The following is a 26,743-nucleotide window of genomic DNA, read 5'->3' as shown; positions in this document are numbered from 1 at the left end:
GTAAAGTCTAAAAGCCCTGTAAGTGGCCCCTGGAGGCACCACAGCTCCTTACACCAGCATGTCACTGGGGTAGAGATAGTGACGAAGCAATGTTTTCACCCACTGGGGACACACACTACTCCAACTGTAAAAAGGTTCTACTTAATAATGCATTAGAATAACACATGCAGCCTTTATCCAATGTGTTTTACGATTACTCGTCATAGAACGACTAAATAGGTTTGCCCCAACATCACAGTCATTCAAATGGGAGTTCAATAAAAAGTCACGGTGCTTTAAGTAACACTTTGTTTTACAGGGCCGTTTACAAGAGAGTAATTAATATCTGACTCGTAGTAATAAACATGAAGGAACTTTTATTTTCTGCAATGAAACTGTAACATTATTTTTAAAATGCTTTTTCTACTTTTCTGCTGTCTTTGACAGGTGCTATATGTACTTGCAAGGGATCTGTAAAATAAAGCACGATGACTTAACATTAAGCACCGTCTTCTCTAATCTCTCTTGCCCTGTAAAGCCAATTGCTCTAAATTTCCCCAAACTCACACACTCTCTCACACAGGCCCCGATCAATCAGTCAGTGCTGCAGACACTCTCATTTAGGGACTGAGGGATTCATGAAAACTACCTGTTAAAGTTGTGTCTTTTTTGGCATTACAATTAAATTAATGAATTCTATCTTCACTTCATGTGTGTAAAAAAGTGGTGGTAGGTTCAAACAGGAGAGAAGCATGGTTCCATACATTTCAGGCCTGTGGGGCCTTTTCCTCTCTCAGTGGAAAACTCTAGTCTAACAAAATGGCATGCAGCTCTCATGCTCAGATGACTTGGTTACCCTGGCATGCAATCTGCAAAGTCAATGCCAGTCCTCGCTATTCAAGGACCTCAACACATTGAGACGGCAAGAACAGTCTCCCAATAGCTTTCAGAAGCGCCACGGGCAAGGAAGATATAACGTGTGTGTGCATGTGTGTGTGTACAAGGTCGTGTGTTCACATCAATGAGGCACAGATCAGCACTGATTGCCTAACGTGCTCGGCAGCCAGGCACATGAGGTCATCCTCAAACATCATGACTGGTCCTCTCAGCTGCCCCCTCCTGAGAGCAAGGGAGCGTTTCCTGTTCAGGGATGCAAGAGCTGACGTCCAATCAGAAGCACTTTACTGCCTCTGAAAACAGGATGTACGGCGCTCCTTCTGTCGTGCATTACAGAGGATTAAATTACATGGTGAATTTTAACTAATGTATATTTTAGTTCAATTGCCACTGACCATTAGGGCATATTTTCATCCTCCTCTTCCCCTGCCTTCCATACAATATTTTTTTTTGTCTAGTATTATTCTCCTTACACAGGATGAAAGGATTTCAATGAAAATAAACAGCCAAGGTGAATCCAGGTAAGAAGCTTTAATCCTTCATCGATTTTCCCTCTAAGTCCACTGCGTAAAGAAGGAGAGATGTAGGTGAAGGGCAGGGAGGTGAGTCGAGCTGCAGGCTTTAATCTCTTGGCAATTTGACCAATTAAGCCCACTTTAGACGTGATTAAAGGAGATTTAAATGAAGATGAAACGACAGATAAAGACTTTTCAGCTTTGATGCAACTGATTCCCAAGTTTGCAAGTGGAAAGATCAGTGCAGGTTCATACTGGTGCATGTCCTAAAATATATGTTGGTCTTCTGAAAGCTATGAGGCGGACTTCCCAATATTGTCTTCTTGTTTCGTTGTCCCAATATTGGGACAGGACGTTACTTTTCTGAGAGGGAGGAGAGGGAGGAGGGAAGGAAATCATGGTCATATCCCAAGCGCCTTGGGATGGAGTTATTTTGGAAAAGGTTGATAAGAGGAGCGTTCTCTGTTTGACATGTTGGGAAAGAGGGGAGAAGGGGGTCAATAAGCAAAAGTTAGATAGGGACAATTCCCACCTGGCCACGCTTTGTTGCGATCTGATGAGAAAAAGCAATGATAGGCACACGCACACAGACACACACAGACATACACAAACACAAACACCACCCACACAAACAGAGCAAACGAGCATATAAAAAAGACAGAGCAAAATAAACATATTAAGCAGATATCACACAGGCATGAAGGTACAGTGACATTATTCAGTTTTTCAAATTGACAACATCAAAGCACGATGAGAAGAAAACAAAGACAGGAGATAAATAGAAGCACTCAAACTGATTACTCTGTGAGAGAGCAAAGCAATAGACGAGTCAGATGAAATATTCAAATGAAATAGTGATTACGTGTACTGAACATGTGGATTAATCAAATTTATAGCAAGAAGTTGATCAAGACGCCAGTGTGAGGGAAGCAAAAACAAGAGGACACTGTTAATGAGAACAATAAACTGTGTGACTACGTTCACACTGCAGCTGAGAAAGTGAAACTCAAAATTTTAGTCCGTGTGAGGCTCAGATCTGTTTATATGAATCAGACTTTTAAGTCCTGATGTAAGCCACTTTCTAATACTACAGAGCAGCCATAGTTTCAGTCGTTTATGTAACTCAATATCATCTTGGACTTTGTCAATCTATAACATCACTTTCTCCTTTTTCTCCTGTCATTAGTACTATGGCCACTAGAGGACTTTATCACTCTAATTGGAAAATCTAGAATGAGATCGCCACACAAACAATTACCACAAAAATGTCGTTGGCAGGTCATCCACCATAATTTAGCCTAACTATTCGTATTATCCGTAATTTAGTAACTATTTACAGGAAACATCAGCCAGTGTGGTAAATCAGAGCTGAAGCAGGAAGCTGTTCAGGTAATAATGTTTGCTTAATAAATTTTTTGTTAACTGAAAATGAGATTCACATCCAAATAAGAACCAAGTAAAAAACCATAATTATCATTCAAGCCTTTAAGCAAAGTGAACGTAGCCTGTTACTCACTGATGAGCCATGAATGTGAGCTGATGGGGGAGATGTTGGGAGGGACCAAATGCTGGACAGGGAGTGAACGTGGGAGGGAGGGATGAAGGGGAAATGATTAAATCTGATAACCCCTGTATGAGTGAATCTCACTCTTCTACATATATCAAAACAGGGCTACAGCATATTGGACCAAGCCTGCTTAACAGGATGATGCTATTATACTTTAAAGTATCATTTATGTTTAGAAATGAACAAGATACCGACAGAATGCTGAAAGTTATATGTATTATGCTTGCTTCTAAAAATGAAAATGGTTTATAGCTACCATTCACTCTGTTTAATAGTTTTCTATAAGCATGTTTTTATTTGTGCGCCTTTTACAGACAGCAGCACTCAGATCCTTTGTGTTCATGAACATACTGCAGCACCTTTCACTCTCATGAAAGCTTGAACCTTTGAAACAGTTCAAGATTTTTCTTATTCACTGCGCTGCCTCTCTGTGCATTTTGTATATTGTTCCTCCTAACCCACATAAAATCCATCAGATAAATGGAAAACAGGTAATTGCACTTATGCAACCTGAATGCAGATGTAACACAAACACAGTTATATAACACAAACAGAGTAAATGCCAGTATCTTTGATTGTGACTGTGGCGGTGATGATAAGAATAGCAAATAACAAAATATGACATTTGTTCAAAACATTTAGCTGTGATAGGAAGGACGCTGCAGACACTTCTATAAACACTGCAAATGACACTGGCTAAGATGGACAGGAAGGAAAGCAGAGGACACAAACAGGAAGACAAGCACGTGGACAGAGAGATGCACAGGCAGAGAGAGCAGGCATTACCCCATAAGGCTCCTGAAAGCAATCCAAGCCAGAAAACAAGAAAGGAAGGAAAAAAAGTGAAAGAAAGAAGACAGAGAAAGAGTCAACAACAGATAAAAGACAGAGAGAAGCACCGATCTACAGCTGGCGAAAGGGAAGAAATCAGAACGACACAAAGTGTTAGAAAGAAAAATACACAGGTGACAAACTGTGGAGAGTCTCAGGACGGAGTCGGTATGTGAAATAGTGGTGGATGCGAAATAACTGACGGCGCTGGTTGAAACAGAATATGTGATCACTAGAGACCCAGAATGCAGACCTGTAAGCTTCAAGGGACTCATTACCTCCATTTCTACAGTGGCTACAGATAACATTCATTTCCAATAAGCTGGAATGTGTCTGTTAAAATCATCTAACTTTTCTTCTTTAATAATAATGATTCTCTATATCTGTGTGTGTGGTATATTGAACTGCACTGGTACCACTACAACTTTTACTTATGTAAAGAATTTGAATACACACAATAACACAAACTAACTAACAGCATAGAGGCAGTAGTATTCAAGCAGCTCCTGTGTTCTGCTCAGTAAAATATACAGTGATGTTTCTGGCTAAACAAAAAGGATTTTACTCCTCATTAAGAATGTCTAATGTTCTGAGACACTTCTAACAACAAAAACACTCAAAAACGTGGAAAAGTAAGTTTCAAAAATACCAGAATTATCCTTCAGTGCTTGAACTGGGTCACCACTCACTCACTTCTGTTCAAGATGAGACGGCAAAAATGTGTAACTGTGTGAGGTACGACACTCTTTCAGAGTGTGGTAAGTAGGTACAGCACTGTATAAGCATGGTTAAACATCTCATCTCATCTCCCAGTATAAAAACTGATGACACTGACAGAGGAACCTCCACTTCATCCGTTATTTTCAATTATCTGGTTAACAAAATTTCACAAAGTCATTCTGTTACTATTATAGCACTTGTGATTTAAAACAATACAAAACTTGACAGGAAAAATGTAATTTGTTAAACTACTCCCGTCATAGAACAATTATTTCAGCAGGGTACTGAGCTGCAGCAGTTACATTCATGTGCCAGCTTAGAGACTTGCACTTAAAAAAAAAGAATCTCTCTTCTTCTGTTCCTAATGTCCCCCCCTGAACCTTAAACCAATCAGCCAAACTGTGCATGGCCCATTAGCAGACAGGCAGGGAGGGGCTGCGGAGACTTTATGCAACAATGAAAGATGAGTTTGACATAGTCATGTCTGTAAAATAACCCCAGGCAGCACAAAAGCCCGAGTTCACAGGGAGTAATTGGATGAAAACAACAGATTTCTTTGTTAGAGCAACAAACAGGAGCAAGGTTACCTAGCCCCAGTGTGTTGGCATGTTACCCTGAACAGGGACAGACACTGGAGAGAAGGTAGCATTAGCTAAAAATACTGGAATACAACAGAACTGCTGACCTGTTTAAACATGTTCCTGTGGTTATATCCATCTTTGGAATACATTATCCATCATATCCACTGGATAGAAAAACAATGGGCAACATGGTAGTAATAAAAAAAAACAGACTTACGTGCAGGCAAAGGCCACCAGAGCTCCACTGACCACAATGAAGTCCAGAATATTCCACAGGTCACGAAAATAAGAGCCAGGGTGGAGGAGCAGTCCCAAGTCAATCATCTAGAGTCACAGAGCAAAGATTGATAGAATAAAATCTTACAGGCTGTCACTGAGATTTTCTTTACTTTCTCTAGAGACTCTCCTTTCTTCTTAGCTTGTGCAAATCTTTAAAAGACCTCTGTTTTTTATATGTAGCAGTTTTTATGCAGTTATGGCATTGGTCATAACGACTGACAAGAGAAACTGAGAAGAGAAAAGCCACAAAGCTATTAGTAACAGCAGTGCTGCTGTTCACTGTGTGCTATAGCCTTCTCAGTACAGCACAGATTTGATGATTAGAAGGTCAAAACACAGCCAGACATCGAGCTGAAACCAAGCCAAGTTATGTTGAAAATAATATATCTCAACATGAAGCGAGCCCTAACTGCTTGAGGAAACATAGTTTTGAATGAAATTCTAAGAATCCTAGATGTGTTTTGACCTGCAAATTACCAAAAGTTTACTTAGTGGGTTTTTTCAGAGCTCAAATCAAAGTCTTCTCACCTTAATCACCATTTCAAAAGTGAAAACTCCGGTAAAGACGTAATCCAGATACTTCAGAACCTGCAAAAGGAGAAAATATGCTGTGAGATGACTCATCTACAGATCCAGTGACAGATGCTTTCAGTTTAAGACACTTTGAAAGTGCGTGTGTGTGTTTGTGAACGGACCAGATATGCACAACATGTTCCTCTGCCCCGTCAGAGGTCTCAGACTCTGTCAGCTTTGTACTCTCCTGCACAAACACACATCGCCCGAGCACCCACACAAGCACACACACACACAAATAAACAACACTCAAACACACACGCACACACATCACCTCAGATTCCCTCTGTGCCCCTGACTGGAATATTAATTAGTTGTGCTTGTCTGTCAAAATGCAAAAAGTCAAGTCTCGTGTCTATGTGCATATATTACTTTCTTATTACCAACACGAGCTAACATGTCAGTCAGTGATATAAAGAGTATGGAAACATTTTGCCAAAATGAATATGCACTGCTTTCGCATTTTAATTTCGAATTTCTCCACTCAGTGTCATTATTTCAGAAAGATTTACCAAAAAGCTTGTTTTTGTGCTTCCTCCTTAGCATGAGCAAACTGTCAAGCCCTGTTAGCACAGACTCCTCAATCAGTCTGAATGAATCAACCACTCAGCCCAAATGAGACGCGTTTGTGTGCGAGTCCTCATGCGCCCGTGTGACCACGCACATTCTCATGCAAACATACTTCCAGATGTTTATTTATGAAGTCTTGATGTCAGTCCGACTCACGTTGTTGCGTGGTGCGTTGGCTTGCACGGGGTCCTCGGCTGCCAGGGCGATGCTGCTCATGGTAATGACCATCAGGATGCACATTTCAAAGTAGCGTAGGTTGACCACATAGTGACACAGCCGCCGCACCCTGCACACGCATAAGCACAGACATACGCCAAAGTAAAAGTACACACACGGAGCAGTGACAGCTCACTTGGTATATTTACGTGAGGTCCTCAGACAACACACATATCCCTCCTTTGTCAAAATAAAGGTAGAGTCATAAAAGGCAAAGGAGGACATGCATCAGCCTCAGTGATGCCACGTGACTCAGGGCTGTTTGGGTTCACAGAAGAAGAAAGAAATATTTCTGTCTGAAAAACATCTAAAAATACAGCTCTTTTTTAAACCAAGGTGAACAGAATCCTTTTCTGGTATTGATAACAGAGAGCTTTTGAAAGGTGACTCATGAAGAAGATCTTGGGATCATCAGAAGGAGCAATCCACCATTTTCCAGCAGAGTATCATGGCCTCAGTGTGAAGTATTGACACTCTTAACAGCTTTACACTCTGCTACAAGGCAGTGTGAGGTCACGGTCTGCTGAAGCCAACAGAACTAAACCACCCGTATAAAGGAGAGGATACTGCATCTCTTTGGTATCACTCAATGTCCTGCACCAGCTCTGGCTCGTTCCCTCCTAGAGTCCAGACTCTGCAGTAATTTTTAAACATATCCCAAAATAAAAGGACTCAGCAGGCTGAGTAATGCAAGTATGACTGATATGTTTCTTGTGGAAATCATGATGAATAGATGGGGCTGCAGGTTTTAAGGTAAGACAAGGTAAGCAAATTTACTAATTTAGTCAGAAAAATGTCTATAGCTTTCAAGTGAATATGCACCTTCTTGTAAAATACCATTAATATGTGGGTTTAACCAACTTGTTGTTGGTCTTAATTCAACCCAAACTATCAATCTAATTCCACATCACTCCTTTCAGTCACCTCCCAGCTGTGACTCACGGATTTGTTTGCCCGAAGATGAACATGGAGCTGTAGGGAAGGATCTGCCGAGGCCCATTAGCTGCCTCCTCCTCCTCCAGATCTTTCTTCTCCTCACTGAGTCGGAAGTTGCCGCAGTCGATGTTGTTCACTGGTGTGGAAAAAATAAATATATTCATTTAGCTGAAAGAGGCACAAATATGAGTAACAAGTGAGATATTTTCTGTGGAATCCAAAGGCAGGCTTTCTGGTCTGTGTAGCTGTTGTATGACTGTATTTACTCTATTACTAATTAGACATGAAATGGTTGGTTGTGGGATCAAGACTAAGGCTGAGACGTGTGATATGGAAATCTTAGTTGCTTATCTTTGTGCAAATATGAATAAGGAGTAAATATGAAATAAATAAAGCTGCTGTCACACAGATACCATAAACAGCTGTAGTGTTTCCACATTTATCTTCAAAAATGGACAGAATGTTACATTTTTTATTCATTTTCTTTGTCAGATTACAAAACATAGCACCTGGAGTTACTGCAGAAAAGTTATCCAAACGTCACTGTATGTGAGGCTCTGTTAGTTGGTTATTGTTCAGTGAGGCAGAGGCTTATATGGCAGTTAAAGGGACTTTCAGTTCTTGACAACGTGGTCCTTGTTTTGGTACATTTGGGCATCACTGATTTTGTTTACAGTGACATTTTACTCACCAGCTTCTTTGCTGAGATCGAGGGATGAGGTGTCTTTCTTAATCATTCTTAATTACCTTTAATAATTCTGTTTTAAAGTGATGACTCTGAATAATGACTAAAACTTTTCCTTCAACCTTCCCTATTCCTCCACATCTGACATGACCATGACGTGCTGTACTCACTGGGTATAATTGTGGTTTCTCCAGGCGGGGCAGTGATAGTGACAGGGATGTGGATGGCGTTGCTGTTGAGGCCAGCCTGGCTGGCCCTGGTGGAGTTCTTCTGGTTGTCAGCATCCTCTTGCTTTTCTCCAAGACTCAGGCTACTGTGCATCGGCTGCAGAGGACTGGAGGCGAGGCCGTTGTCCTCAGCATCTGGCTGCCTCTCCCTGGGGACAGAGATGTGGATCTTATCACAGGCATCATTACACTCTGCTCTCAGGGTGCTTCAAGCTTTTTCTGCCAAATGAGATCCATGTGAGAAAAGTTTGTCTGCCCTCTTGGGAGACAGACCACAACTTATATGACAACAAGCTAGAAGGAAACTTTGACTGCCACGCTATCCAAACACACAATTACATGGCGTTTATGTAGAAAATTCACCGGAGAGTTAATTAAGCTAAGTCAGATGTTTACCAGGCCAATCAGAGAGCTGCAGGGAGGGTTTACATGATGCTATGATGTTATGCCACTGTTACACCAGAGTCTCATGAACAAATATTTAAACCAGGCGGTGAAGATATAATATGATGCAACCAACTGTAAGGCTGTTTTCTCACCTCAGACTTATTCAGAAACTGAGAAATTAGATGATTCCAGATCAGCCAGCACATGTAAATCACAAGGCCACAGATTGCTTTGTTTGTCCAATCAGACGGACTAAAGGTGCAGCCACATTAGATGTCTGCTCAACAAAATTGCCTGCATTCAGCCCCGAAATAGGATGTAAATAAATGTTGAGCAGAGTGATCACAGCTGTGAGAGCTGCGGTTTGTAGTCTGGCAGTGTAAATGATGTGCTTTACATGGTAATGAAAAACTCTCAAATAATAACTTCCTCCATTTCCAAGTGGACCACAGTGCATCAGTGACCTGACCTGACTGGCATGTCCACAGCAGCTGGCACCAAAACAGGAAATGCGAGCTTGAATTTTACCATTTTGAGAGCTACAGTAGAAGTGAATTGGAGCCAGAACGAATACTGACACAAGTGTAATGTGATCGTACCTTAAACCAGCAATTTTATTTAAATTTTTAATCCACCTGGGGCAGCTGAAACAAGCTGTAATTTAAATGCTTCACTGTGTCTATCTGCCGTTCAGTGCCGAGCAGACAGTGTTTTTTGTTTTCTTCTGAAAACAGCTGCTGCAGTGTCTGGAAATGATGCTGATGAGTGAGCCAAAACAATGAGCTGAAAGATGCTATAAAGCTCTATGGAGCTGATGGAAAACGTTGCGTGGTAATTCTCTGTGGGTTTTTAAAAAGTAGTCATGTGACCTATTGGTAATATAAAAATATTAATTATAGCTGTTTAAAGGTGCTATATGCAAGTTTTTGTTATCATGACATAGATAGACAAGGCTGCTTCAGCCAAGATAAAAGGTTAGAATACATCCTCTGAGTAATACACCTTCTCCATCCTCTCACGTTGAACTGAAGGCGGACTGGACGCTACAGTGAATCACTAAAGTGAACAGCCCATGGCTAGCATGCTGACTTAGGTAGAAGAAAAGCAATAGAAATAGAAGCAAAACAAGAGTTAACACTGGCTTTGCTTTCCACAACCAGAGACAGCTGGTGAGTAAAGGAATGAGGTTTAATGCTGAACCCTCAAGGTTTCTTCTAGACTGGCAGGTAAACAGTTGTTAATACTAACATTGGCGATGTAGAAACTAAACTCATCACTGTCAACGTTTCTCTGATTTTCTTGTCCTGAAAATCTGAAGAGTGAATGGTGTAATATGTAGGTATAACATGAGGCCACATTAAAGTTATTAATTATGAAAAACATCTGATATCATCAACAGTATTAGCATCACAATCACATCTTGAATTATAGAATATAATATCTGCAGCCTTACCTGTGACCTCTGGTTCCGTTCTTATTCCTCTTACAGTCGTCTCCATCCAGAGTAGACTGAGCTCTGACCATGCGAGAGCAGCGTCCCTTCCTCTCTCCATTACTATCCCCTCCTCCCCCCCTCCCCTTGCGCTCTCCCTGTGCACCATTCGCTATCATCCCGTTCCCCTCTTTTGGTGGACGATGTGAGTGGTGATGCCGATGCCCCCTTTCTTCCCCTCCTCCTCCTCCTTGCATATCATTGGTCTCCTCCTCAGGGGAGCCAGCCTGGTGGTGGTGCCTGTGTCCCTGCCCTCCGTCGCGGCTCTGGCTCCTGTCCCCTCTCCTTTCTTTCGTCTGGGCACCGTCAGTGTTGTGATCCCTGCTCCTGCTATGATGGGTGTGGTGCCTTCCTCCCCTGCCGTCCCCTCCTTCTCTGGTCTCCCCGTTTCTGTCTCGGTGGCGGTGATGCTTTCCTGGAGTGGGTGTGGAGGTTGTCTCCCACCCCCGGATCCCCTGCGTCCTCCCATCCTCCTTCGGGAGGCCTGCTGGGTTTGTCGCCATTCCTAGCCTCCACCACGAGCGGCCGGTCAAGGTGAGTCTTCATGTCGGGATGCAGGTGGAGGGCAGAGGACACCCGGAGGCGCTCCTCAGGGTCGAGCTCATTGAACAGGGCCTCGCTGCTCGCCCTCAAGTTGTGTCTTCTCAGCTGGTTGGTCCTTTGCTCCCACACTGACATGGTTTTTGCTGACCGCTGCTGCTCCTTACTGCACACAGGAATCAAAGCCACAAGAAAAGATCATGTGATGATGAAAAACAAAGACAAAAAATCATTTTTCTGTCTTGTTTATCTTGACTTTATGAGATCTTTTTCATATGGGTTTTGGGTGAACATCACCATCCACAGTTCCATCCATAGCCACACAATTTACTGCTAACGATGCTACATTTTCTTTATTTAAATCTAGTCATCAGGCCTCTAATAAAATAAAATAAGTAAAAAAAAAAGAACAAGATATGAGGTGGTCTATGGATGCTTCAACAAATGCTCACCATGGTGAAGCTTTCACTTACCATGCTTGAGTGTTAAATGGAGAAAGTAGTTTAAATCCTCAATTTCAAAATACAATTCTTTTTACTTTCACACCACCTAAGATGGTAAATTTTGCCTCAAGCTGTTGATTTTTACTTTCAGTTGTCCTGACTTTACCTGATGATGGAAGGACTGTCACTGATACAGCAGAGAAACAATTAAATCCCACTCTCTTGGCATTAAGTTTTCTCCGGGCGCTCAGGTCGAAGGACATATTAAGGTTATAGGTATAAGTGAGGTAATTTTATTTAGCATGTTTTTAATTGGTTTAACCTGCTCTAACTAACAGGTGTGTAAATATCTGTAGCGTGGTGATTTCTAAGTTTATCTTCTCCTAAATGACTTACAGCTGCTTTCTTTGTGTGAGAAAAAGGCAAAGGATGAATCGTCTTGGCAGTGTTTTCATACATTGCTTTTCAAGGATTCTGCCTTGCACTTCAAATGACTAGGAGCTGACGCAAAGCAGGCTTTTCAGGGACTAACGCAGATGCATGTCACAACTGAAATAAAAGACTGATGGAAGAAAAAGTTTAACGCAGCCACTAATTCATGTTTTTTAAAGAGATTCCTCATGACTGAAAATATCCTGAATATCAATTCACACTCTAGAGCCAATCAAAAGTTGGAGGTGCCGTATGTTTATCTTCTTAATAGTTTGTGAATATCATATTTTGTTGTATGCAGCAAATCTCTGATCTAATGTAACATGCAAGTAAACTGAAACAGAAATAATCTTTCAAATTCTGTCTCGTGTGTAAATGGTGCAGGCAGGACCAACATGCTGTGGGTGATTGCCGTTGCTGATGTGTATTTGGTATGGGATTTTTGATCATGGGATTTTCCACAGAGGTGAAAAGAATCAAAAACACAATCAAAAAATTCTTTGATGTGTTCATATTTTTCATCTAACATGTGTGAAGGCATTTGCATACTGTTTCTGCTTTGGCACAGTATGATTTTGTTTACATGGGGCTTTATGGGTTAGTTAAGTTTGTTCCATTTGGTCACCTGTACCTCAAGATTCGTCGGGCAGGGGAGGAGTAGACAGTATAACTCCTAAAAGACAGAGGACACAGACAGACAGAAAACACAGAGGACACGGGACAGGTATCCACAGACAGGTGAGCAACAGACGTACAGGTAGTGTTTATACAGAAAGGAAAGTGAGAGATGAAACGCTGAGGTTGAAAGGAGAATTATTTTGTGAGATATATTAAAAGAGCACATGCACACACTGAAAAATACTCAAGAGGGTGATGTCAGAGAAATCAAAGTTAGCTGTAGTAATGAATTTGTGCTATCTCAACAAGGTGAGATGTCAAATAAGCATCTCCGGCCTTCCATCTGCATTTTTAATCGATTTAGACAGCAGATCGCCGGGCAGGAAAGCAAACTCCCAGCTGGCTGTTGCGTTTAATTTTGGCCTTGGGTCAAATTGTCTTTTAAAGTGATGGCCTGGGGTCTACGATAACAAACAGACTGGAAATGCCAAACTGCCTTCGGTGATAGCAACGCTCGGAGAAATTAAGTATTTCTACACAAATTATTCACATCAGAGAGCACAGAGCGCAAGATGAATTACTGTAGGCGCCAACACAGAGAATCTGCAGCCATCAACAAAGTACATAATGGTTAGTTAAGGCCAGAGGGTGGAATAACTGTGTTTATGTATCAGTGATTTACACAGGCCACATAAGCGAAAAATGCGTTTATGCTATTTACATGTTATTGTGTTTTTCTCGTCAGAGAGGCCCTTTGTGATGGCTCTGTTTTTCATAAGAATCATAAATACATTTCACTTTACCAGCAATGAAGACACGACAGACTATAATTTAGTTTTATGGAGGTCCGGAGGAGAGGAGAAGGGAGAGGAGACAGGAGAAGAGGAGGAGAAGAAACAGAGGGAAGAAGGAAAAAGAGAGGTGGGAGAAGAAGGGAGAGGAAACGAGAAGAGAAGAGGAGACATGAGAGGAAGAAAGGAAAAATGAGAAGGGGAACAAGGAGGGGAGGATATAGGAGAGGACACAAGGCAGACTGGAGAGGAGAGGAGAGGAGAAGAGACAGGAAAAGAAGTAAAGAGAGGAAGAAAGGAGAGGACAAAAGGAAAGAAGAGAGGAAACAAGAAGAGGAGAGGAGACAAGGAGGGGAGAGTAAAAGAGCGGACACAAGGAAAATGGGGAGAACAGCAGATGATAACCAGAGAGGAGAGGAAACAACAACAGGAGCATTAGAGGAAAGGAGAGAAAGAGATGAAGAGAGAAAAGGAGAGGAGGAATATTGTAACAGAGAGTGATAACTCACGGTGACTGAATGCTGTTGATGGACGACCTGCGAGAGAGTGCATCTCGATTTTGCTTTACAAAACTGTACATGCAACAAAAACAAAAGAAAAAATGAGACACAAATCTGAAGGGGACAGGTGGACTGTCTGTCAGTCTGTGTGTCCACCTGTCCCCTCCTGTTTCACAGTAAAGGACTAATCTGTGCAACTACTTCAATAACACAACAGCAACAAAGCGTGTCTAACAGCAAATACATTTTTATAATAACAAAAACTGAAACTAAAAAAAAAAAAACTCAGGGGTTTCATTCCAAAACCTTAATAGTAAAAATTTTAACCTTTTAAAGTCTGTATTCATTTTGTAATGAAACCCTGAGTTTCTCTGAAACAGCACAACAGAATCCACATAAAACAGTTCATTTAAAATAAAAGGCTCACTCACCAATGTTACCACACTCTTCAATGTTCAAATTAAAATATTCTGAGAACACGAAAACAATGTACAGGATCACATAATAACAGTAATGACGGTGAAAAGGGGAAAGATCGTAAGAGGAGCTGATCATTTTCTACAGTCTGACTGACCCATTTCCCAGTGAGGAGGATGGCAATTAAGGAACGAGTGTGAATCAAAGATGATCACTTTGTCAAATGAATAAAGGGCTGTGTGAAACTGCACGTCACCCAGAGGACTGTGTAGAATTATACAACACACAGTTGTAAGAGCAAAATGCACAGACAGTGTGCATTATTGATTTTATAGAGAAGATGGGTATCAAAGAAAAAGGCACATTTTAACCTCAAGTATAAGATCTTGTTGCTATAAATCGCTGATAAGAAGGAAAATGTGTTCACAGCCTTCTCTTGACAGACTCTCATAATTTCAGCGTTCATCAAAGATCTAAAAATAAGTAGAATTTGGAGGCGCAATTAATTTCCTCGTTGACACAAGACCCCGGACCTGTCAATCAGAGGCTTGTGGTGGAGAGGGGGCGGGTCAAAAGTTTTAGCATGACAGGAGATATCTGCGTTCACAAAGACATCCCTGTTATTATCATATTAGAGAAAATGGGGACTTCTGACAGTGAAGATTAGATTGTATCTTGTTCATAAGCTTCTCCTGCTCGTCTGTTTTAATAGCTCTCATCTCCTGAACTTTCAAAATAAGTCCAGGGGATGAAAAAATAACTATATAATGGCATTCATATGAAGTAGATACATAGATTCATCTGCAGTACAATGACTTGCTTGTTCAGAGATGGGACAGTCGTTTAAAAATGAAATGCTGTTTTTGCAGCATGTAACAAGGCTTTAGATGTTCAATGGAACAATTAAATATCATATTTTCATCCGGTCATGTGTATTTTGAAATTTTGTACTCAGGTTCCACAAAAGCTTCCAAAACTAAACGTAAACCTGTAACATTATTTTAATAACTATGCTACAAACGAGGGCAAAATATGCATCAAGATTGGTGAAGGGCAAACAGGCTCAAAATGAGGAGTGTGCGGAGGAAACTGAAATGTATCGTTGTTTGAAACTTCCTTAATTGCGTCTCCTGGTGAAGAAGGTGTGTGGTGTAATAAACAAGGCAACACTACAGGAGCACTCTCACAGTGGGAGTGAATGAGGAGAAATCCAGAACGTACACAGATCCAACACAGTTTGCACAAACACAGACATTTCCAGAGGGAGGAACATAGAGAGGGACAACACACTGACTGACAAAGGCACATTTATCTCCAGTGTGGGACTGAACAGAGCTGCAGTCAGGAGGAAGGAGATTCTCTGAAACTTACGCAGCGATTGAGATGTTGGCTGCTGACATCGGGCTTACTTCCTTCACCTCCAAAGCCTTCTGCAGGGCAAGCTTCTTATTGGCTGCCTCCTCCTGCTCCTCTTCATCCTTTAGCCAGCGACAACCAACACATTAACTATCTTCAGTGAAAAATAAGTTCCTATTACAGGGCTTTTCTCAGGTCCTGGTTTGACATGTTTTACTATGAAGTAGAAAAATGTGTTATTAATGTCCTCAAATAAAAACATCTGGACTGTTTGACTCAGCCCACCTTAGTCAGCTCCTGTGCATTAGCGAGGTTATCGACAGCGATGGCCAAGAAGACATTCAGGAGGGTGTCTGAATAAGAACTGGACTCAGGAGAAAATACAGGTGGACAGTATATTCCCTGTGATCAAACAATAAACCATTTATCCAGCTTTTAGAACTGGGCTAAAAGCCTTTTATCTAACTTAAGAAGCATCTCCTATCTTGGCTAATATTTAGGAGAGCTCCAGAACTGTCCGTAATACGCTTGCCAAAGAATGAACCCTCTTCATTTTGGATGCTAAATAAATACCCTGCTGCCAAAATGTCAGCCTTGCACAACAGATACTGCATCCTGTACTCTAAAGGGAAGACTGATTGATTTTGAGTGTGTTGTTCATGGACATTATTTTCACTCGATGCAAGCCAAAAGAGAAATGGATGAGCTGATCACACCCCAGAAAAATTAAAACCATTTTCAACCTAAAACCATTTTCACATTTTGACCTACTCCTTTTGACTCTCGCACATAAATTAGCAGTTTTAATTACGAGATGTCAAAGAGGATACAGTTTCCAAAGAGCGTGAGGACGATGAAGTAGACCGAGGAGAACATGCCGCGGTGAACGCCTCCTTGAGACTCGATCCCATGGTACATCACGGCATTCCAGTCCTCGCCAGTCAGAATCTGAGGAAGACAAGAGAGTCAGAACAATGCCAGGGACAGACGGGTTGTAACGCATCATGCAAATCTCACAGAGTATAGAATTAAATTACTTTACAGAGTGAAGGGTTATGAGCACAGACTAATTGAAGGATTATCATTGTGCTCATTAGGGGACAGAGGGTACACAGACCAGTCATTCCCTTTAATTAAAATGACTGATAACAATCGTTCTTTTTCCAGAAAGTCTCTCATTTATTCAAAAACCGTGAAGTGCCAGGGCCTTACCTGGAACACAGTGAGGATGGCTGCTGGGAAGGTATCAAAGTTTGTTGTTGGGGTCTCATCTTCAAAGTTAAACCTAAAACAACATCATGAACAACATCATTACAAAGAGTGGAAAAACTAAAACATAAATAAAATGTAGTCCCAGTCAGATCATAATGGCATCTACCTGCAGCTCAGGAGAGGGTACAGAAATGCAATTATTTTAAAGATCAAGGATTAAAATTTAAATACTTGGGTTAATAATGTTAGGAGCTTATTTGTGAACTGTTAAAGCAACAATACGTCATGTTTCTGTTCGAGAGAAACATGACACGACATGGAAACAGGCACATTCACACCTTGAGTCACAGCTGCTCCATTTCTTCTTTCTCTCCTTGTTTATAACATATTCCTTTTATATCACACAAACACATTTGCACTTGTATACTTGTGAGGACCTTCAGTGGCATAATGCATTTCCTCGTCTGACTTCAAACTGACTTCAGACTTTGAGGGTGTATTGCTGAGGACCCAAGAAAGTGCAGCGAAGATTGTGAAGGTTTTTGGATGAGCAGTTCTTCAGAAGTTTCAAACATTACTTTTCTACATGTTACTTGAAGAAAAAGGTTTTGTTTGGATGATGCTCTTAAGAAAGCTGCAAGATAGATTTTGAACAGGCACTGCACTAGTTAAAACCAATATATGATGGTAAAAACCATAAAATGATTGAATGATTGAAGTAAGAACCAGACAAAATGTCTACAACACACATCGGTCCTCACAAAGACAAAAGTACAACACAAGTGTATAGTGTATTTCTTCACAGCTCCAGGTAGAGAATTGCATATTCATAGATGAAGGGAGTCGTCTTGTATTGATAATGCATGAGACAGAAGGAGAGGGAGAGAGACATGCAGCAGCAGGAAACACCAGTCACCAGGGAGCCACGCCTCCAACTTTCAAGTCCAAAACACACTGCCTCTGCAGCGCAGGGCTGCATCTTTTCACACACGTTATACGAACAAATAAGAGGAGCTGCGATGCAGAATGTCAACAAATCCACACAGCATATTAACCATCTAATGTGATGCAAATACAGTAAAAGTGGAGTGATGCCTAGATTCAGGAATTTTCTCCTTTTGATTTGATTCAACATCTGTTCACCAGGAATGATCTGTTTTAAAACTACCTTTACATAATACTGAGACTGTCAGCTGTAAGGATGTGGATATTTGAGTTTCTCTTTGTCCACTGTGACAGCTACAACACCACAGAAGAAGACGTGCTATCAGCTGACAAGATAGTCTGGATATGCCAAACAGGGGAGAGTGTCTGGAAAAAGAAAAGGTGCTTTTCTGGGGCGTTGATGATTCAGCATCTCATAACTACAGCTGTGTGAAGCCGGTTTAAAACACGCATCCCTACAGTGCCAGTATGTTTTGGGCTCAACACAACAGCACTTGTGAATGGAAACACACTTCAACACGGGGAAAATGACAGAAAACACAAACAATATTGGAAAAAACAGACTAAGAGTAAATAAAGGGAGATTTTGTTTTTACAATTTAAAATGTTTGCCACCTTTTCATCTCTCTTGTTTGACAAAAACAGTTTTCACACAACTTCTAAAACTGTTCTATGGTAACAAAAGTCAATAGAAGTCAATAGAGATTTGTTAGTCTCAAAGAATCAGAGTATTCTACTTTGGGTATTAAGCCCACAACAGTTACCTTACCACAGATGTATGGGATTATTTTTGTATTAACATGTTGTGATTTTTACTGAAAGTAAACAGTTAGGGTCCAGCTTAATTCACACATGCACAATTTCTACACAGAGGATCTAAGTCTTTGCAGAAAGCCCCCAAATGACCCAACAAACCTGCCAAAACCTGTATCCGTGGTCTTGAAACTGAAGAAGACAATGAGAGAATGACACAGAGATGCATAAGGATGGGTTGGTCATTCAACTGAAAATAACCTACTACTGCTGATCAGTCATCATTTCAAGTGTCTAATGTGATGCAAATACAGCAAAACTGGAGTGATGCCTAGATTCAGGAATTTTCTCCTTTTGATTTGATTTACTATTTGAACACTCTGGCTTGGACAGAAGAAGAAGGACACATAGGCAACACTGAAGACAAGTCTGAGTGCAATTGTACAAGGTATTTTAAATGGGTTTTGTTGTAACAGATGAAGAAAATCCAGGCGAACAACATTACAGACACTTACATTATGATAATGTTAACATTTCACCACAAATTTAAAGATTAAACATGTAAAACCTTGTTTTTAGATGTTAAACAAGGATTTTCCAAACAGTAAAACTTATTTTTAAATTTCAAATTTATGTCTAATTGACTATGGCAACACTGTGTATTGTCACGCTGGCCCGTCATCACTTCAATCCAGTCTGTTACCGTACTGTGGAAATGTTTATATTCATCAGTGCTTTCTAATCCAGAGTTACTAAGTTAAGTTACCTGAAGCACCATTCTGTGAGTTATGGCACTTCAGCTATTTCACAATAGAGGAAATGAGCAATAACAAATAACAAAGGGACAGAATGCCCACCACTGAATCCTTAACAAACAAGGACAGACATGAGTGTTTGCATGTTTGAGTCTCTTAGTGTCTCAGAATACATCACATTTTAACATCTAATTCCTTATTGAATATCTTTTGACATCAAGGTATATGAAAGTAGCTCAACAGAGAAAATAATCACAATACAGCTGCTGTTAGCCAACATAATTAGAGAGGATGCATGCAAGAGTTTATGAACTATACAGCAACGACCCACTGAATGTGTTTCCAAAAAGCATGGTACATAAAAGACTTTATAGGAGTTCAAAGATTGGAAATTCAAATTGAAATATCATTATTTCTGATATATAGAATGAAGAAAATGTCTTTCACAGCCATATAATTCAAAGCATGTGATGTGTGAAGAGGGGAGAAGAGATAGGGTGAAGGAAGAAGAAGGGTCTGTAAAAATGAGGAGAGGATGTGGAGCACATTGTTACCACAGTGAAATGAATGACAGCTGGTTTCTCCTTCTCAGAGCAGATCCTCTGATATGTTTGTGTGTCTGCCAATAATATATTCAGTGCTGCTCTGCCATTGATTTTGCATACCTGCCAACATGTTTGCTGATACCAATATACATTATATGGCCAAAAATATCTGGACACCTAGGATTGGATTGTTTTTCATGCTGATGGTTAAGGGAAATCTTAATGGTGTGCTTCCAGTAGCTTGAGTTTTGGCCTGTCTCAACATGACAATAACCCTGTGCACAAAGTTGACTGGCCTGCACAGAGCCCTGACCTCAGCCCCTTCCGCAACCTTTGGGATGAACTGGAATGCTTACCAATCACAATGAGTGACTGTCCACATACTTTTGGCCATGTTGTGAATCTGCGTAAACCTTTTATCGGCTGATAATATCGGTCAGCATGTATCAGTCTGGCTCTAATATGTACAGTGCATGCATGAGGGAGATGGGGTGGGAGGGAGTGAGGGATGGAGGGAAGAGGGCTGGAGGAGAGGGGGGAGGAGCAACTAATTCAATAAGCCTTCTCTCCCTTGGTATGTCATCATAGTCTCTCTCCCCGTGCTCCTCTCCTTCTACCTTTGTCCTTCTCTGTCTCATTACTGCATCCTCGATCACCCACCCCTCTCTCCACCCATTGCTCATCCCTCCATCACTTTCTCCATTACACCTTCCTTTCCTCTTTCCCATCCCGTGCCTGCTCCCCACCCTCTCCTCCTCTCTCCCTCCACCCTCCCCTCCTTCCTTGAGGATTAGCGGGCCCTGTGCAGGGAGCGGCGGTGGCGGTTTGCTGCTGCGGCTGTGTGTGCCGACCTCTGTTTACTCTGATAATAGGGATTGGGAGCGTGCTGCTTAGCTTCCGCACGGCATCCGCAGGGACTTCATTAAAACAATCCTGAAAACAAGAGTCATGTGAGGCTAAACTCCCCCCACAAGCTCCTGCCCTCACCCCCGCATCCTTCTGGCAATAGCAGCAGGTCTACATTGTATAGGTGACTGCAACACATATCTCTGAGAACACACAGACATGTACAAGTCGATTGAAGATAACAGCTGGCTGTTATTGGAAAAAAAAAACCTGCAGAGCATTGGGAATGTGACATGAATCAGGACAACCACAGCATCCTGCAGGCTTATGAGAAGGCAAGAAATGAAACTGGCTTTTACTATCTGAATACAAAGAGGGAGCCCACAGTGTGTGCAAGAGCTGCAGCTATTCCACCACTCCTGGATTTCACAGATGTTTTTGTTATTATGACAAATTTGCAAACATTTCTGCATTATTTTGCAATAAATTGTGGCGATATTGCCTGTGCAGTTAGCTAGCCAGGAAATGTAATAAGATTTTTTTATCTGTATTTTGTTTATAAGGTCAACTTAAGTAAATTAGAGTGACACATAGCCTGAGATAAACTACTGCCTGAGAAGACAAGTTCTGGGGACGCAAAGGGGGACCAATTCAGATGAACAGATTTGAAACAACTGCAAGACACAAAAATTACAGGGGGTTGTTGAATTAAATGTATTATAGCAATTTCCTGGATACTGATTGTATCTATTAAAGATTAATCTCTCAACTAAACTCTTTTTGATGAAATGTGAAGTATTTAAAATGTCATGAACAGTTAAAAACTGCAGTATCAAAATAGGAGGTATGGCTGGTATTTAGAGGAAAAAAACATTTTCTTTTGAAGTGGTTGTCACTTTCAAACCAAGAGGTTGTACAACCACTGAGCACAACACACTAAAGAAGGCCTGTGCTGCAAATATAAAATGCCATCTCTCCTGTGTCCTGAGTTAATCAACAAAGACGGTCTGCACTTTTAAAACCAAAAGCTGCAAAGCAGAAACCAGTAAAATTCCTTATTCTGTTACAGTAAATCCTGCACACTTCCTTTGAGCTTATCACATATTTTTTCCCCAAATAGTCGGTGATGTCCTGTGAGTCTCAGCAGGGAAACGGTCTTCTCCCTCAAGCTGTTTATCTTTCAATTCTCACAATTTTACCAGGAGATTACTTTAGGTGTTTTGAGAGAATGAACATAATTTCTGAGCCAGAAATAAAGTCTGGATATAACAGAGCATTTCTTCCTCTCCTTAACAAGCCACTTAATCTTCTATTTAAGGGTGACAGCCTATTTTTCATTAAACAATTGAAATCATCTGCCTGAGGAATGGCTGTGTTTTCTTTGGTTTTGATATAACTCAACACTTAAAGTGACATTATCTGTAGCCAGAAGAATGGCAGAATGCCTGTTATTCTTGATTTTTGTCTGAACGTATTTGACAGCTTGAGTACATTTATAGACTTTAAGATTAAAATATAGGACTTGAACTTGAACATTACAACAGACATTATTTGCAGAGAACATTGTGCTGGGCCCTGATGTGCTCGATTGGCTGGAAGCACCATGTGGACGTCAGACTCATCTCACACTTGTCCATCACCGAAGACGCTAATGGTGGCTGCACACTTATGCAAGGCTTGGTGCCATGGCAACAGCCTGCTGCTTCAAAGACATCAAGTTGGTACGTTTATGGTTCAGAACATAAACTACTTGGTTAGGGTTGAGGAAGGATCAGGATGAGTGTTGATAGGAGATGGGATGAAGAGGAGAGAAGTCAGACACTCAACTTCGACATCCACCCTAAGAGGTTTTGCAATGTTCCAACAATGCTGAACCACTTCCTCCTTTGCTTCTGACGCAACCACAAGAGGTCACTTGTGAGCGACATGGAAACACAGGTCAAAGGTCAGTGTTGTACTTTTTCTCTTCTGTTCAATATCAAATTATTCCGCAAACTTTCCACTCTGCTAAGTTAGATTTATTACAATTTAGATCTGTGACCCATTAAACACAGGAAACTGATGAAGGGAGAGACACTGTCAGCAGACATGTCGTAAAAAAACAAAACAAGCTGGTGAAACTTCTTTGGAAGCAAAGACAAAGACAAACTGAAAGACTGTTACCCAGATGGTTCATTGTAAACATCCATCAGTCTACAAACCGACTTTCTGCTTCAGCTTTGACTTGGTTTACTCATTGTGGTTTTTCTTTGTAATTAAGGATTATTACTTCCTATGACATTCAACGGTGCATGCTTCCAAATTAAAATGGAGCAGATATTGTGGATAAACTCTTGCCTTGTTCATGACACCTAATCATGATTCTTTCTGTCATTGTGGCAACGTCTCAGCTTTACACTTTGAGAGTTTAAGGTTCTTGCGTTAAATTAAAGAACAGCTCAGATATAACAGCTAATATATGTAATATCATAAAAACAAAACTCTTAGTCAGCCTGCATGGCTGCGCAGTGTCTGTGTGATGTGAGGTGATATTGTATGTGAGGAGAGAGAAAGTAAAATGTGTGCATATGAGCTGAGTCAGACGGGCTGGATGCCAGGCCTTTGATTAACTGCAGCCAGCCCGGACTCATGAGGTGTTCCTGTCATTAGAAGACATGGAGCTCCTGCTGAGAGTGATATCAAAGGGCTGCAGTCGGTGCGGCTCGCTCTGCCAGCTACCTGCTGCGTAAACACGTCTGTCACCGCCGCCACGCCGGGCCAGGGATCACACACAGAGAGGAGAGGTTGTGTGTGTACATGTGTGTCTGTGTTGACTTGTGGACGGAAAGGAGGAGGACACAGAGAGCGGTCAGACAGTGGGACAGGTTAGAGAGATTACTCACTGTCCTCCAAAGAGCTGCATGCCCAGCAGAGCAAAGACCACGATGAAGAGGAAGAGGAGGAAGAGCAAGCTGATGATGGACTTCATGGAATTGAGGAGGGAAACAACGAGGTTCCTCAACGAGTTCCAGTATCTGAGAGAAAGCAGCAAACAAACACATAAAAAGAGTCTTAGAGGAATGATGGATGAGGACACAGAGTAACTTTTGTTAAACGCTGAGAACAAAAAGAAGAGAATAACATAACAAAGCTTGAGAAAGGAGCCAGAAACAAGCAAACAGAGGAGGAACAGAGGCCCACACTGGCAGTAACAGCTGTAGGTGGCATAAAACAAATCAATGTGTCAGGGTCTACAGCTGCCAGTTTCACTGAATCACAGGATTACAGCTAATCTAATGCAATAAAAGGACTGCCATCAAACTCTAACAGGATTGTCACTTCATAGAGAAGAGAATTAAGAAACAAGTGCAGCTCCTGTAACATGAAAACCTAGCATCTCCAAAATGTAAAACAATTCACACCGATTTTGAACATTTTAAAGAACACAATGGGTTTTAGATGTGCTGAGTTTATTCAGGACAGTGACTGCTGAATGACAATAGATATGATTTAGCTTTAACCCTTTGAACCAGAGGCTGTTTTTGCATGGTTTTCACTTGTCGCTCTGATTGCAGCAGTGTGTGAATCATGCGTCTGTGTGTTCCTGTCTGACTGATTTATGTCACTGAGAAGAAGGCAATTTTTGCGACAAGCAGATATAATCAAGAGAAAAATCTGATATTATCTTTAAACGCTGACAGTTATGGTCATGCAAAAAATGAAAACCAAATGTGTGCGTGTGTTTTCTGACATTAACTCACTTGGTGACTTTGAATATCCTGAGCAGACGCAGGGCTCTCAACACACTGATACCAAATGATGCTCCTGGTTTAATCATGTCCCAGATGACCTCAAAAATACTTCCCACAATCACCTGGAGAGGAGAGCAGAGGTTAAGGTTATCAGTTACTGTATCTGACTCTGTTTCAACAAGCTTCTTATCTTGCCTTAAACTAAAGGGTGACGTGATTTGCATCCAAATAGAGCAGGCACTGCTGGTTAGTATCTACCTGTGTGTCACAGCTGACAGTAACTTACCCCAAAATCAAAGCAGTTAAAGGAGGAATGGAAATAATTCCGTGCTCCGAGGCCGTACATCTTCAAGGTCATCTCAGTCAGAAACAAACCCAGGAACACAAACTCTGCTGTGTCTGTTAGCCACACGAGCAGGGTAACAAAACCAAGAGAAGTTAGTTTTATAAGCCAATAGCATCAATAACTGTGTGCGAGGATGAGTGTGTATTTGTATGTGAGACTTTGAGACTTACAGAGGGCCCTTGTAAGCCACTCCGGTTGGTCATAGTGAACTATGGCCACACACAGAGTGTTGAGGCCCACCAGACACAGAACGATCCAGTAGAAGCTCTGAGCTTTCACCATGCGTCGGATGAAGAAGCGGATCCTCTTCTCCTTACGACGGAAGTAAGACGAGCTGTCCATCTTGCTGCCGCTTTTCACACTGGCGCGGCCGAACGGAGAGCCAGGAGGAGCTGGAGGCGATGACGAAGAGGTGAGAGAGGAAATGCGTGAGTGGGGAGGTTAAATATTTGCCACCGTTTCCCAGTTTACACAGTGAATCACTGTGTGTGTTTTCTTTGTTGAGCCACATCCCCCACCATGGCCCTTCTCATTGAGATCTTGAAATTACACTTGCTGTTCTGCTTGCTCAGACTACCTTTTATTGCAGTTGGCAGGCACAAAAAAGCAATTTGCAGTGTTGGTTAGTTCAACCTGCTCAAACCCCTTCATGCATGTCAATTTAGGCTTTTTCACACACTGTATGTTTAAAATTTTAAAGCTTGTTTCACCTTTGATCACACCCAGCATCACTGATGGATGTAGCTGGGTATGGTCAGAAGTGCACATGTGCTGTCAGAGCAACTCTAAACAGAAATTATAGTTATAATAATACTTAAATCTGTTTTTTGAATCACAAAATGTGAAAGTAAGAAGCTGTTGTTTTACAGGGAGTTACATGCTAAGTATTTCTCACTGGCATGGCGACTTTCTGTCATCTCCAGCCAGGAAATGTTATTCCCTGTAAAATCAGTTTGAGCTGGATTCGATTGATGTTTTTCTTTTCTTTTTTTTTTTTTTTACCAGTAATGTCATCCACAGCTGCTTGTATAATGTATCTAATCCTTTCCTTTCAGTTAATGTTTGGAGTGCTGTGCATTAACATTCAGTCTGCTGTATCTTGGTGTTTTGGGACTTGTTGCCTCATAGAAATGAACAGTTTTACCCATCACCACCTGCTGTGGCTGTATTCCTCCTAACAATGATGTTATTCATCTTGCTCCAGACTCTTTTTATTTCAGTTTCCCAGAATTGCACAAGGATTGCACTTGTGCCTCAGGTCACCAAAATTGCAAAAATTAGCTGGGAGCACACATCTATTTGTGTCTGGTGTTGCCACTCCAGCTGCACTACCACCCAGTTACAGGAAAATGGAGGTTTTTGAGACTGTGTAGTTGGGTAGGAATCTGTTCCACTTTACATTCGCTAACACGTACTGAAAGACGTTTGTGATTGAGATTATAAACCGCTAAAAGTGACAATATGTACCCAAGGGACAGAAATAGAAGCATGAAATTGCCGGAAAATCCTTGAATTTTTCTTGCAGCTGCTCATTAAAAAATATGCTCCTAATATCTTTAAGAACTGCAGGCATAATGTGTGAAACAAGTGAGATGAGACTAAATTTGATTGTGCACTGCACCTATTCCCCTGGCACTTAATTTTATGCAAAACAGTCATGGGATGAGACAGCAGGTAGAAAAAAGTAGCATTTTTAAATTGAAGGCAACAAAATTTGTTTCAATTATTTTGCTTATGTTTATTTCCAACCCACAGACAAGCAATTACATGTTGTCTTTGTGTGGGACTATTAATATTAAAAAGTCCAATTTTAATTCGCTGCAGGTGATTCTCTTGCTATTTTAATTTAACAGTCTAATTAGGGAAAGTTAATTATACTTCTATTCCCTCAAGGCTTCTACAGCCAGGAGAAAGAGTTTTAGGTCTCCAGATCCACCTGGTGCTGAATCCGCCCCTGTGATGTACATGTGTGAAGTTTGTGTGAGGTATTCAACATGTTTTATAGTGCTGAGGTGACATGACTCACTCAACACTTCAACGATAGAGGACAGGCTTTTA

At 41.2% G+C, this 26,743-nt stretch overlaps 1 protein-coding gene across 1 annotated transcript in view; it reads right to left on the bottom strand.

Moving 5' to 3' along the window:
- Positions 1-26,743, bottom strand: part of cacna1bb (calcium channel, voltage-dependent, N type, alpha 1B subunit, b) — a 123,496-nt gene that overhangs the window by 28,200 nt on the left and 68,553 nt on the right. The window contains 16 exon segments of the mRNA XM_051072782.1: positions 5,308-5,414; positions 5,898-5,957; positions 6,669-6,798; positions 7,671-7,800; positions 8,520-8,725; positions 10,417-10,868; positions 10,870-11,161; positions 13,789-13,851; positions 15,568-15,674; positions 15,838-15,905; positions 16,383-16,500; positions 16,765-16,837; positions 23,491-23,622; positions 24,349-24,461; positions 24,626-24,738; positions 24,856-25,077. Coding sequence (XP_050928739.1) covers positions 5,308-5,414; positions 5,898-5,957; positions 6,669-6,798; positions 7,671-7,800; positions 8,520-8,725; positions 10,417-10,868; positions 10,870-11,161; positions 13,789-13,851; positions 15,568-15,674; positions 15,838-15,905; positions 16,383-16,500; positions 16,765-16,837; positions 23,491-23,622; positions 24,349-24,461; positions 24,626-24,738; positions 24,856-25,077 — 2,386 coding nt within the window.

This window comes from Lates calcarifer, linkage group LG9 (assembly GCF_001640805.2).
Source record: "Lates calcarifer isolate ASB-BC8 linkage group LG9, TLL_Latcal_v3, whole genome shotgun sequence".
In the NCBI taxonomy this organism is placed as follows: domain Eukaryota; kingdom Metazoa; phylum Chordata; class Actinopteri; family Centropomidae; genus Lates; species Lates calcarifer.
This window is presented reverse-complemented; position numbering and strand designations above follow the sequence as displayed.